A 13,802-nucleotide genomic window follows, 5' to 3' on the forward strand; every position below is an offset into this window, starting at 1 on the left:
TAGCCTCCTTAAAATCCCTTTTGGTATCCTAATCTTGTCTCCTTTGTCTAGTTCCCTCTTTTGAATAAAATGTTCATTTGCTGGATTTGAGTCGTCTTCGTCCGTTCTTGTCCTGTCGCATTCTTGTTTCTCCGTGTTCCTCAGACGAACATGTTTCAGTTGGATCGCATATACCAGGTCACTTGCTTCTTCTTTTTATGTCCTAGAATATATTTGATGTTAAGCTGCGATATTGTGTTCAGCCACAACCATGGTGCTCCACTGCGTGAAATATTCGAGATATTTTCTCACGGCGGCGTTCAAGGCGGAGGCCGTTTGCTGTAGTCGGTTCAAAGCGAAAGCTTTGTTGGACGCAAATGACAATCCTGCCGAAAATTGACAGGTTGTCTCCGGTGGCAGCGCAAAGGTCGGTGTCGGATGTCCTGTACCTTCTAATCACGCGTCTGTCTGAGGTGAGTAGGACTGTCGAACGGTCGCCGGTAGGCGACAACTGCTGCAAGGGGACGCCCGGCGAGGTGTCTGGTTTACCCAAGTTACGGACTCACTTGCAGAAGGGTCGGTGATTCGTCGTGAGTTGTCCGTTCGGGAAAGAGTGTAGCCATGGGAATATCTACGTCACTCAGGTCGAAAGATTCAGTTCAACAGCACTGGTGGACAGAAACGGTAAAGGCATGAAATGGCCCAGCTCCGAGCCTGCAGGCCGGTAGGTTGCTGCACTCTTGTTGGATTCTGAAGGATAGCAGACCATGCGCAGCGAGATTTCAGCGCCTGCGAGACTGGAGGCGGGGGTGCGTACGCAAGTTCCGCCAGCAGGTCTCCTTGAACGATTCCTGCTTCCTTTCCCACCGCTTCAAGGGCTTCGAAACGACGGTCTCCAAGAAATGCGCAAAAGCGGGGATGGCATTGTCGAATGACACGTGCCACCTGTGTTGCCTGCGGAACAGACGGGTTCTTGCTGTTGAAATAGGCCCTCTAGGGCCCGTATAGGCTCCACCAGACTTCCTCCCGATGCTGATTTCGCCAGTCCAGTTCTTCCAGGACGCTATGTTCTAGGCGGGGAGTTGGAATTAAGCTTGGAAACGTCATTTGAAGTCTTTATTCGACAGGAAACTAGAGTGGAGGCGGTACCAGGGTGCTGCATCCCTGAGCAGCGAAATCGGCAGGACCCGCTCGATCAGATCTGCGTCGGTTAGTGTCATGCAGGCCTGATAGGCGTCCAAGTCACCGAAGAAGTCGTGTTTCGCTTACTTCGGATACCTGTAGCTCTCGTATCGTCGAGCGCAGTACACGTGCACTAGTCCTCGTGTTCCTGCTACCAGTCTGTCCCCCTGCAGTCTGTCTCGTGTCGCCTTCTGCTTGGCCTACTAACGCAATACATTACTGTGCTACGCTCTTGGAAATTCCTGTGGGTTCCCCCGAAAAGTCCGGCATGGATGGCTCCACGGGGACTGTGGGTGCAGACACATTTTTATGGCAAGGTATTCAACGTGACTCCTCCCCTCCTCCCGTATGGAGCTTTGCGTACGGATGTTCGCTTGAGCACCCTCTGTTGGCTGCCTCCCGGCACCCTATATAGTCTCAGATCATGGGACTACGCAACTGTGAGACGAAGAGTGCCTAGTAAACCATAGGACGCGCAGGAACTTTGTTATGCCCCCCCAGGAAAAAAAAAAGACAAGAAAAGAAAAGGATGTGCAAGCGGAAGGTGGGCGGTTGCAGTGTTGTGCGTCCTCCACAATCATTAAGTGACCAACTATGGGCTCGCGGTTCGTTCAGTTACATAGGGCGACTACGTTGCGGGGTGGTTTTGTGTGCTACTTAATGTACTCATGGTGGTGATAAAAAAGTGAAAACGGCCTCTTACTATAAAGAACAGAACGTGACAGACCAGAGCGGGAGAGACTTGCAAGGTATACTCCTACGAGATACAACAACACCTTACCTTGCGTCAGTCCCAGCGACAAAGAAAGATGACTAAACAGATGATAACAAGAGGGCTGAACTCGCTGAAGTGCACAGATAATACAGGGTGTCCCAGCTAAATGTGACCATATTTTTGAAAAATATATCTATCACTTTTTCCGAGGTGAAATCAATTGCAATATAGCGTATGCTGAAGGACACTTCCTAGGAGGGCATTAGCAGACTCCTAAGGCAATGTCTTAATTAACTTTCAATAATTAACTGTTTAATTATAAAAGCTACGTAGTTGCTCCAATGAGAACATCTGATCTCTTCGGTCACCAGATACCAAACCGTTTTCAGAACAAAAATCCGTTGGATAGATCGTCCGCAAAAAAATTCGTGAAGGAACATCATTTTTTGTTCTTTATTTTGTTCATTGCGCATCTTCGGAGAAGCGTCTTTCGTTCACTCCCAATACGATAGGATGAAAGAGCACAGTGCGGCATCATGCGTCGAAGATTAGCTTTAACCTGCGGAAACAAACCAAAAACAAATGTATCGGGTGACCGTATCGCAACGGCCCTTATCTTGGGCTGCATTTTCTGTTTTCTCTTAATCTTTTTCCAGGACGCAAGAGGCGATAGTGTACTCTTTCATCCTCTCGTATTGGGGGTGAAGGAAAGACAAGTCTCTAGGGGTGCCCAATGAATAAAATAAAGAAAAATTGCGTTCTTTCACGAATTTTTTGCGAACGCTCTATCGAACGGATTTTTGTTCTGAAAACGGATTTGGTATCTGGTCACCGAAGAGATCAGATGTTCACATTGGAACAACTTCGTAGCTTTTATAATTAAAAAGTTAATTATTGAAAGTTAATTAAGACATTGCCTTAGGAGTCTGCTAATGCCCTCCTAGGGAGTGTCCTTCTGCATATGCTATATTGCAATTGATTCCATCTCGGAAAAAGTGATAGATATATTTTTTTTAAATATGATCACATTTAGCTGGGGCTCCCCGTATAACGTATTTCAGTACTGATAAGCCGTTACTATACTTATATTAGTGAATAAAATATAAAACCAAAAGCACGGCACAGTACCCCTTTAAAATGTACGACATCAACATGCCGGCCACCAGTAGTAAAATGGTAAATGGTAGGCAGCAAATTTTACGTGGTGCACACCATCCGCGAATAGCAATAACGAAATCACGGAAAGGGAGTTCGGGTGCCCTTTAAAGTGTGCTACTCCACTCTTTGAAAGTCTTTCAAAAGTGACCACTAACGGATTTAACAGCGCCTCGCTGCCATCGTAGTGAATGAAATATGAAACCCTAAAACACAGCGCATATCACCCCATTAAAATGCACAATACCAACATGTGGGGCATCAGTACAAAGTGGTAAACGGTAGGCAGGGGATTCTACATGACTCACAGGACCCGCAATAGCAATGACGAAATCATCGGAGGAGAGTGTGGGTGCCCTTTAAGGTCTGCCACTCCAATCTCTACAAGACTTTCAAAAGTGACAACTAACGAATTTAATCGCGCTTCGCTGCGATTCTATTGATTAAAATATACAACCATAAAGCACAACATATCACTCCTTTAAAATGGATAATCCAACATGTGGGCTACCAGAACCAAAGTCGTAAATGGATGGCAGCAAGTTTTACATGGTTCACAGCAACCTCAATAGCACTAACAAAGTGACGGAAAGGAAGTACGGATACGCTTTAAGGTGTGCTACTTCCCTTTGCGCTCATGAGTGAGTTCGCACAGCTATGCGGCAGACACAACATAAGTCGTCGAATTCAAATTCAAAAGCCATCATCGACTTCAACTTCAGAACCCATCGCCGACCTCAGAACCCACTGCCACTGTCATCGGAACTCAACTGCAAGATCAATCACCGAGCTCAGACCCTATCATAGGAATTCAACTGCAAAAACATGATGGGGTCTTAAGTTGAAGTCGGCGTTATCGGTTTTGAAGATGAATAAGGGGCTGTGATGCGATATGTTCTTAAGTTGGAGTTGAATGAGGGGCTGTGATGCGATGGGCTCTGAAAATTAAGTTGAATGATGGGTTATGATGTCATGGTTTGTGATATGTGATGTGATGTGCTGCGTTGAAATCCGATCGTGATGTGATGTTGAATGAATTTTTAGGGAACCTAGGCATCTGAAAGCCCCTGTGCAGAGCGAGTGAAGTATAAAAGGAAAAAAGGAGTCGAGGCTCCTGTCTGAGTTTAGATTTATACTTGAAATGTGTTACTTTTGTGAAATACTTGCATGAAATGTGTTTAGAGCTCATATTTGTCGTTTCGTTACCTGCAATCGTTAGGAGAGCCTTCCTGTTTTACAATCTTCAGGATGGGAAGATTTATCCCGATGATCCTACACAGAGGCGAAAATGACTTATGCCTAAGTGTTGGGAAACATACAAAGAGCGATAAGATACAAGAATGTCCATAAATGTTCAGTATGTTCTTTTTATACAGACTAGAGAGTTCGACAGATGTTGGATTCCGTGCAAGATGCAGCACGAGCATTCGGGATATTATCAGAGAAGGGCGAAAGCAGTCGACGGCACAAATTGCTCATCAACCGGCGACATGGTAGGTGAAACTCTGTTTAATAAGTTTTGAGCTAGACGTAAATTCCTGTCATGAAAGTGCGCCGCCATAAAACTGTTGGCTATAAAACTGTTGCCTGCCCCTATTGGAAATTCCTACTTGACTCCATATGGTATTATGACACCAGGTCCTACATGATGAAGGAACCTACATACAAATAGGATCCTGTTTAATTGTGGGTCCTACATGCAAATGCGATCCTATATATAAACAGGATCCTATTTGGTTGTGGGACCTACATGCAAATGCGATCCTACATATGAACAGGATCCTATTTGATTGTGGGACCTACGTTGGGTCCTACATGCAAATAGGGCCAAGTCTCTCGTGGTGATCCTGTATAATTTGTGCACCCTATTGTGCTGTGTATATTAGGAAATAACAAATCATGCAGCTTCTATTTTTTATTGATATCGTTCATCATCCCTCTGACATGTCTGTTGAACAATCACACTCTTGCCTGATGTGCAGCGTCTTCAACACATTTACAGATCATGCTAGATGATAGCTCTAAGATATATTTCTTGTAGGAATCTGAAACAATAAAGCGAGTTAGGATGCTAGATTTTACAAGGGATAATACATTGTGTCACATAAAATATGCCAAAACTCGTGCACCGGTTAACCAGACTTCCCACATATGCTGTTACTTGAGGTCCAAAGAGAATGGTTTTGTTTGTTAGCAGTAAGATCAATTAACTATGACAACTGGGGCTACAGCAAGGGTGTCAGTAAGGCATTACCTGAACAGGGTGAAAACAATGCGCGTTGAGTTATAATATCCGCAATTATTTACATTCTGTACATATTCCTTCCACACTCGGGGAAAATATGCATGACCCAAGCTGAGTTATTATAAATTAATAACCAAAAAAGGAAGATCTGTATCTTTAGAGCACCGGTACCCTGTAGCAGGGCCGCTGAAGCATCACACATGATATCAACCTGATGTGAAGTGATGATACAGGTTAACCAACAGGGTAAGAGCACAAGATTACAGATGGAGGATAAGGAAATAGGTAACAATAGGGTAATAATCGCACTGAGCGGATAAAGTTATAGGAACCCACACGCTACGAAGAATACAAAGCAAAAGGTGCACGAAACATGGCATTACATGCACACAACTAACCTTCAATTCACGAAATCCAACAGCTTTCGGTCTTCCAAGGTACACACACAGAAACAAGTCCAGATACCACTAGTAAGGCATGAAATACTGTCACAGCACTGCGGGGCACCAAAACCACCAAAACTACGACGAAAGACGCTTCCCGAACGAGAGCACTCTGGACATGCGTCCGAACGCTTCTACGATTTCCCCATCCGCAGGAAGCTGCTGTTTACGCAATGGTCCAGGGAAAATGGCGGGCGCCCAAACCACGTGATGTCGAAGAGCCACTCACAGCGTCCCCGAGCTGCTGCGCGGGAAAAAAGCTCAGGCCCAGTGCGCATGCGCAGACCGACCTCCTTTCCCAACCTCCTTCCCCTTCTCTGCTCGGGTTTTTCGTCTCTCCTCTCGTCCCCCCTGCCCCCACCCGACTCGTCCGTTGGTTTGTCTTCGGCGCTTGCTCTCTTGCTGTAGAGCAACGATCGTGCTGTCCCGAAGCAGACAATCAAAAAGCGATAGTGTATGACAAATCAACTTTATTTGTCCTCGAGAACTGCCTCGAAAAAGCTACAGTACATATCATTTTATGTCTTGTAACAGGCTTCACTGGAGCTTTAGGTGCATCGACATCCAAGGGCCGTTCAAAAGCCAATGCTGAGCTATGTGCGTCGTTGTTGCCGGTGGCTGCGGGAGAACTAAAACAAAACAAAAAATATATTGATGATCCGTAACTATGCACGAAAATCACTGCTATGATAGGCAATCTATCTTGATTTCGTATTTGAACACCGAGGCATTTGTCACGAATGTTCTTAGATCACAGTAAATGAACGGCTGCGACGCGCATGAGGGGCAACTGGCATAACCACACATAATTTGATTAACGGCATATCAGAAACGTACACGTTACGGCAATGCACTGCACAATGAAACGCCGCTAACATACCGAGTGACTCGTAAATGTTGTACGTAATACACTTAACGTGATAAACCTGCATTACTTCCTTCAGTCACAAAAAACTAATCAAACTTGTCTTACCGTTCACCTGCAGTACGTCGGAAAGAGTGCAGACTTCCTCTCTGACGATTTCTGCGTCCTTTGGAAGTGCAGGGATTCCATGTCATGTTCGTCTTCCCGCTGTTGCGATGATAAGGTGGATGTGCCATTCCGTTCTCACATTAGCAGTTCGCCACACCAATCTAAATCTAAAGCATTCAAAACCCTCAAACTACCCCGTAGCGTTTGCGTGCACAACGGTTGCAGTCCAAGAGAACACGCGTGGCCGGACAGACGCGACGTCGTTCTTCCTCCTCCGTTCGACCGCTTCCGTTGAGCGGTTCGCGCGTTCGGATGCTCGCTCCTCAGTCAAATGACTCTCGCCCTATCAGCGCGAAGGAAATTGACGCCAGTTTTTTAGACCAATGAACATCCAAATATTTATACATATAATGCGCAGCCAATGAGAGATCTTCCGAGCTGGCACGCCGGTGGCGACAATATTTTCGAGGCGGTGCGTTTCGCTTTAGAGCCGGCGGCTGGAAGAGAGTCGCGCGTACGGGTGACCAGTGCCATTGGAAAGAGGACGTTTTCCCCGTCAAAATAAGTATTCAATCACATTTCTACGCCAACAAACAACCGACATCGAAAAAAATGCCCCCAACCCCATGTATAACGAGCGCTTTTACCATGTTGTCCTCACTCAAAAGGAGAGAGATAAAAAGATCCCGCAAGTTTCTAGCCGTTCGGTGTTCGGAGTGCACGAATCCGTTAATAGGTGATTCAGATCTCCCACAGGGTTCAAACCTAAAAACAGGGACGAAGGTTGCAGAAGGAGAGTCAGGCTAAGGAATTTCGGGAATAACGCCATAACCTGTAGTAAATAGACGGAAGGTGCGCATTGAAAAGTTGTAGAGCAAAGAACGAAGAACACGTATCCAAAATTTCCAGTAAATTGGACGTTAGGTAAGCGAGATTATGGCACTAAAGGAACAGCACTAAAGGAACGGCACCCACGGAAGCGTCTCCGAGCGGCGTCAGGCAGACTTGCTGGCGCCAGTGCCACGACCCTCCAACTCCAAAGCCCATATCTGGGCAACGGAGAGTCACGCGCTTACGGGATTAAAGCGGTTGGAGAGAGCACGTCAAGGGCTTCAAAACTATGTCAAACACGACTCTGTAGGTGCGATGGAAACGGTTTTAGGAACATAACAGCCGGCAGTCCCATGTATTGGGAGGAGTGTAAACACGGAAACCGGTAGCTCGAGAACCAGAACACTTTGACAGCTGTAGTAAACTTTGCCACGTTCACCGAGTTGAGGCGAGTACACTCTAGAAAGATGAAAACTCTCCGACGCGGGCTTCCATCCGAAAAAGGGCATCAAAGCTTAGAAAAACAGAGTTACGAACGCGTCTATGCCCACAACCCCCGAACTGCTAAAGACCGACCCATGGTTCCATTTGACCGATCGTAGAGCGACTCAAGTCCTACTAGGGCGGAAATTCTGGCGTCGACATGACCAGCGGGGCGGATGTTACGGAGCTCCGAATGTATCGGAAGTGCAGACGGAGGCCTGGAATTTTCAAGTATCTCGACTACTCTTAGGATTTCCTGCGAGCCGTGAGCGTGCACCTGAAGGCGAAGGATTGGGGAATCCGTCACAACAAACCGCGTCCTGATAGAACCGGTTTAATTCTAGAAATTAGACCGAGAACCCCATCGACACCGCAATGTCGCTCGATGGGGTTCAACCGCCACCTCCACCTGTTGCGCACTGCTGCCGAAGTTTGTGCTTAAATAGCACTCAAAGGAATGCAGGCATCATAGTATGCTTGATGTTTCGTCGACTAGTAATGGACATGCTCTATGCATGTTCCATAAATGAATGCAACCAGTCCATTCAGTTGTTTTCAAGCTAAAAAAATATATTCATTTGTAGTGGTTCTAATAGAATTCGCACTTGATAACCTGCCGTATGTGTGCGCGTTGGCAAACATGATTGAAAATGACTAGTTCGTTCTGGGCCCCAGTTTTGAAGGATATATATATATATATATATATATATATATATATTTAGGAACAGCCACAAACATTATTTGATTACATATATATATATAATAGATCACTTCCATATCTCAAAATAATTCTCCACGTCCTCCCCACATGAAACCAAACAGGTCACGTAAGATCTCCCATAGCGCCTTTTTGATGCCTTGTAGGATCCTACAAGTCTGCTACGTAGCCGGATATAGGCAACGTAGTGTCCTAAAACTCTCCTATATTGCCGAATATGGGACAAGTAGGTCACCCCAACTCTCCTACATAGCCTAGTATGAGACATGTAGGATCCTATGACTCACCTATATGTGAATGAATATAGGACATGTAGGATCCCACAACATTCCCACATGATACAAAATAGGACATAAAGGATCCTATATCAATTTGTATAGGATAAATAGGATCGCATACAACCTCCCTGTCAAAAAATGCTGGTATGCCTATATACCAGATGGATTATCGCCCTGGTATAACCTCCAGAAACCAGCATACCTGTAGTACCAGCTCAACCGTCTGGTACCACTCATATAAGCACGTCTGATGAGCCTCCGGATGCCAGCTACACCAGTGTACCTGTAATACCAGCTTCTGACTGGTATCACCACATCAGTAATATTTCATACTGCGTCAGTGGATGACACATTAGTCCATATGTATTGTTTGTGTATTGTAGAGTGGAGATGGGGAGCACACATGTACACAGCTTGCATAGGTTATTTTGTGATTGTAATATGGCTCCATCCCTATTGAAAAAAGCGACATCAGGTCCGATGTGATTTGGGACACTGTCCTGATGCTAACATCAGCTGATGTTAGCATCAAGACACTGTCCCAAATCACATGGGACCTGATGTTAACATCAAAGCTGCTCTTATGATGTTAACATCAGAGGTGTCCAGGATGATGTTAACATTAGAGCTGCCCTGGCTGACGCAACCGTCAGAGTTGTCTTGATGCGGACGTTGGCATGAGAGCTGCATTGATGCTATTTATGGCAATCTCGAAAATGCTGCAGTCTTTTTGGTTTCTGAAATGTTCTGCAAAGAAAGCCCCTCATGTCTGCGGTAGATGAGTACCGGCAATAACCCACACATGCAGCAGGTAGTAGCAACGAATCACTTTATTCACCACTCCGGAGTACGTACCTTTCAACGCGTATCTATTTATCATCAACACACCTGAGCGCTGAACTTCTGGGGCACAAAATTGGTAATGGTCGAACGGTGAACAACAATGAAAAAGAGAGCAAACCTAGGTCCTCATTTCCAGTCGAACTTGTCCTTCTTCCGCAAAAGCACATGTAAGCATTGTCATGACGAGCAAGCGTCCCCACCACATTGAACACTGTGCTCGCGTCTATCTTGCTCTTGCTGGAGGCCGCTGCGTCGCACACGCCCAGCCTGCAAGAAATATCACTCCAGAAAACACGAAAGCATGATACCCATGTAGAGTAGTGTAGAGACATATGACATACCCTCTGCACAAAGTATACAGTCACTAACGGTTTCGCCTGGCGTTCTATGTTCCTGTCGTTGCGCAGATCGCCTGTAAATAGAGTAAAATGAAGAATGAGAATGCATTGCGCAGTCGAACAGATTACTTCACAGTTATATTAATTACACACCTGAAATGGCAAGACTCCTGAAGGAGAAGAGCGATTTGGCTTCACATCCAGGGCCGCGTCTCCACTCTGACATTTCAAACGAGACTGACTGGTCTGCTCGCGGTTAGAAGAAACGCTTCCACTTACGGACAGTTGCAATATCAGACGCGTTGCAAGAACGACAGCATCAAGTGGGAACAACAACACAAAGCCTCTAAAACGCTGCAGACTTAGTACAACGCTCGAAATTACGCGAACTACATGCGGCGACGAGAAACGTCCGCTGCAGCAGCCGAGGCGAACGGAATAAAACCGCGCATGCGGGACAGACACGACAACAGCGCTGGCTGGTGGCATGGGGAACACGCAAGGACGCGCGAGCGCGGGCTAGCCTGTGCTGAAAGTTGAAATGGGCAGGGAGCCAACATCTCCGCGCAATGGCTAGCCTGACGAAATATGACGACTAAATCGTACTACCTCTTGAGATTGTGGCCGTTCCAGGATGTTTCGGGAGATGGTGCTGTTTTCATAAGAACCACTGAATGTTGTGTTTGAAGCAAAATTGCAACTTGAGATTGGCCAAGGCTAAGCTATTAGTTATGATTGTTGACAGAGCGGCAGTGAAACCTGAGAGCGAGAGATCAATGGAATAAAAAAAGTGCACTCACTGTGTTGCAGACCCTTTATCGTTTTTCTTTTGTTTGTTTGTGATCAAAGAAAGCAAGGTTAAATGTTACAATACAGAACGTGCGCAAATGAAAGGCACAGAAACGATTTGAGATGAAACTTTATTGTACTTGACGAGTGTGAGCCCGGTCCCTATATTATCTGCGCTCGGGTGGGCTATATATGTGTGCTGTGTCAAATGCGAGAGAAATGTTTACATCTTACTTTATATATTCCTACAGGACATGTTGCTACAAATATAACTTTGCATTAAGCATCTGCAACCGCCCAAACTGTGATTGCATAATTAAGTTTGCTGGGACAGTAGCTAAAATTCACTAACATGGATAGAGACAATAATTTAACGAAAGAGGACGCTGGTGTCTCTCACATTGTACTGACATTTTCCAATACCAGCACTGGTGCGAACTGCATAGATCAGTTTCTGGTATGACTGATGTTCCTAACAAGTTGCCAAACCAGGTGCATGCGCCGCTGGTGTATGGTGATGGCAATGCTGATACAGCTACATCAGTTTCTACCATGACTGGTGTTTCTGACAAGTTGTCAAACCAGGATGCAGGCACTGCTGACATATGGTCATGTCAGCATGTCTGTTGTCCTGGTGCGGTGCAAACCAGAAACTGACATTTCTGGTGTTGATATTTATCAGCAAAAACGGAAACTGGTATAGTTATACAAGTTCTGGCATAATTTCAAACCAGGCTTTTTCAGCAGGGGCGTCTGTGACTCTAAGATGACACTTTTACAAAAGACGTCCATTCGATGGGCGTTCATACGCTACTCTGTGCATGGGTAAATCTTGTGTAGACGCCTGTGTCGCAATTATGCTGCAAACATATACAGTGTAGACCGCGATTCCAGCGAAGTCGTCGCCACCTGGCGGCGATTGCGAAAAGCTGCGAGAGGAGGTCCGAGCGCCCGTCTGCACAGGGAAGCGGTAGGGCGTTACACGTTTCTCTTGCTTATGGACAGAATGCCGGAAATAATCTATGGAAATCGAAAATAGGAATGTTGCACTACTAATTTCTTCTCAGCCTGTGGGAATACCCCAGCCTTTCTTTTAATAATTTTTTTAATCAAGGAGAACAGAACGGAAGCCCCGTGTGTGAACCCATCGCACGAGTTTCCTGATCAACTCTGTCACCGCGATCTTATCTTAATATTAATCTTAGCAATACAGAACGAGGAACCGGAATTTCTTTGTCGTGTTGACATGTATGCATTTTCACATCTCAGGCATAGTAAACAATATCACCTTAATAATGCGGCGTAGCCGAGCTTCCACTATGGAGAGACTATGGGACTATGGACTAGCCACTATGGAGAGACTAACTTCCACTGTGGTAGAGACAGCTTCTAGTCTTGTGCCGCACACGTATCAACGAATGACTCGAAAAGATAAAAATACCACACCAAGTTGTATGTGAATACCACGAGCAGTGCAGAAAACGAATACTTCACTTTGCCAAAGCATCTCTTGCATGTTAAATAGTTGCACATGCATGGTGTTGAGTCAAGACGAGGTGTCAGATATACGCATGTGTGCCAAGGATTTTCAAAATATCTATTGTTCACGTATGCTTTTGTCATACAGTCATAGAGTTCTGCAAACATCAGGGTCGGAGCCAACGTCGCATAGCACGTTTTGTCATCACCACACAAAGTAAACAAACAACAACTTTATTTCGGGATGATGGGTGAGGAGTTTCATCGCCCGGGCGATACTCTACCCCATTGCTGGAGGTGATGCGAGGAATGTAGTGTTACCCTGAGCTCTTGAAAAAGCCCATGTGAACCTTAACTTTGCATTACATTTTTTATGATTACTTGTGTTTCAAAGTTCCGACAAAAGATATCTGATCCCTAGAAACACTACACTTCAAACGGAGCGAAAAAAAAAGTTTTCAATAAATTATTGGTATGGATGGTTGGCTATGCGCGTGTTACGCGCCGAAATTCTCTTTTATGTGTACCTCCGCATTGACGTCTGACTGGGTGCCACAGCAAATGCTCAAATGACGTAACAATGGCGCTGCTGTTCCTTTGCAACACTCACATGTAAATATTACGAGATTATCGGAGGAGAAACTCAAACACGTATTGCCTTGCAGACTACTAATCCACATTCCAAAACACATGCTACCTCACTCTTCTCAGCAACTCTGCTTCTCTGTTTGCCTTGTTAGATTCTAAAATGCCTCCCTTGTTCGCTCGACTCCCGACGGTATGTAAACAAACTCCGACTACGGAAACTGCTACTGCACAGTATGAGATGGCCAGCAGACAAAATTGATTCCTTTTTATGAAACATGCCAATTTGTGGGTATTAAAAACTGAAGCAGATGAACATAATTTGGCCGACGCCGCATTCCCTACGCTGGCTTTGGTCGGAGACCTCCTTTCGTCCGCCATCTTGGAAGTTCGGGGCGCCACCTGTAGTTTTTGGAATCGCGATTACAAACATCGCATAATGTAAAACATAAAGGAAGGACGCATGCTAGCTAATGTAAATGTGATGAGGTGGTATTCGTTTGAGCCTGGGGAGCAACGAGACGATGCCAAATGAAAGGTGGAGACGAGAAAGATGTGACAAGACGGACCTCCATTTGTGTCATCTCGTTCCCGCAGTGTAGCCCGTGCTGGTCAAAATAAAGTCGAGACGCGTGCTTGGTGGCTTTGAGTCCCTATCGTCCGCTTCTTTGCAGATTCCACTTTGCCGTCGTTCGTTACTTCTCAGACTCGAAGAGATGCTACCTTCGTGACGTTTTAGCGTGCAGCAAGAGCTCCATGGTACGTT

At 45.6% G+C, this 13,802-nt stretch overlaps 1 protein-coding gene and 1 long non-coding RNA gene across 3 annotated transcripts in view; one reads left to right on the top strand and one right to left on the bottom strand.

The window, feature by feature from the left end:
• LOC135374247 (venom metalloproteinase antarease TserMP_A-like) overlaps positions 1-13,802 on the top strand; it is a 166,985-nt gene that overhangs the window by 131,639 nt on the left and 21,544 nt on the right. For both annotated transcript variants that reach the window (XM_064607246.1, XM_064607247.1), the window contains exon 13: positions 4,408-4,524. In XM_064607246.1, coding sequence (XP_064463316.1) covers positions 4,408-4,524 — 117 coding nt within the window. The remainder of the gene's footprint in view (positions 1-4,407; positions 4,525-13,802) is intronic.
• Positions 9,815-10,587, bottom strand: LOC135374235 (uncharacterized). Its single transcript, XR_010416803.1, has 3 exons — positions 10,337-10,587; positions 10,187-10,257; positions 9,815-10,112 (listed from the first exon to the last, which is right to left on the bottom strand). It is a non-coding gene; the product is annotated as an uncharacterized LOC135374235 (long non-coding RNA).

The sequence above is a fragment of the Ornithodoros turicata genome, unplaced genomic scaffold, assembly GCF_037126465.1.
Source record: "Ornithodoros turicata isolate Travis unplaced genomic scaffold, ASM3712646v1 Chromosome49, whole genome shotgun sequence".
NCBI lineage: Eukaryota > Metazoa > Arthropoda > Arachnida > Ixodida > Argasidae > Ornithodoros > Ornithodoros turicata.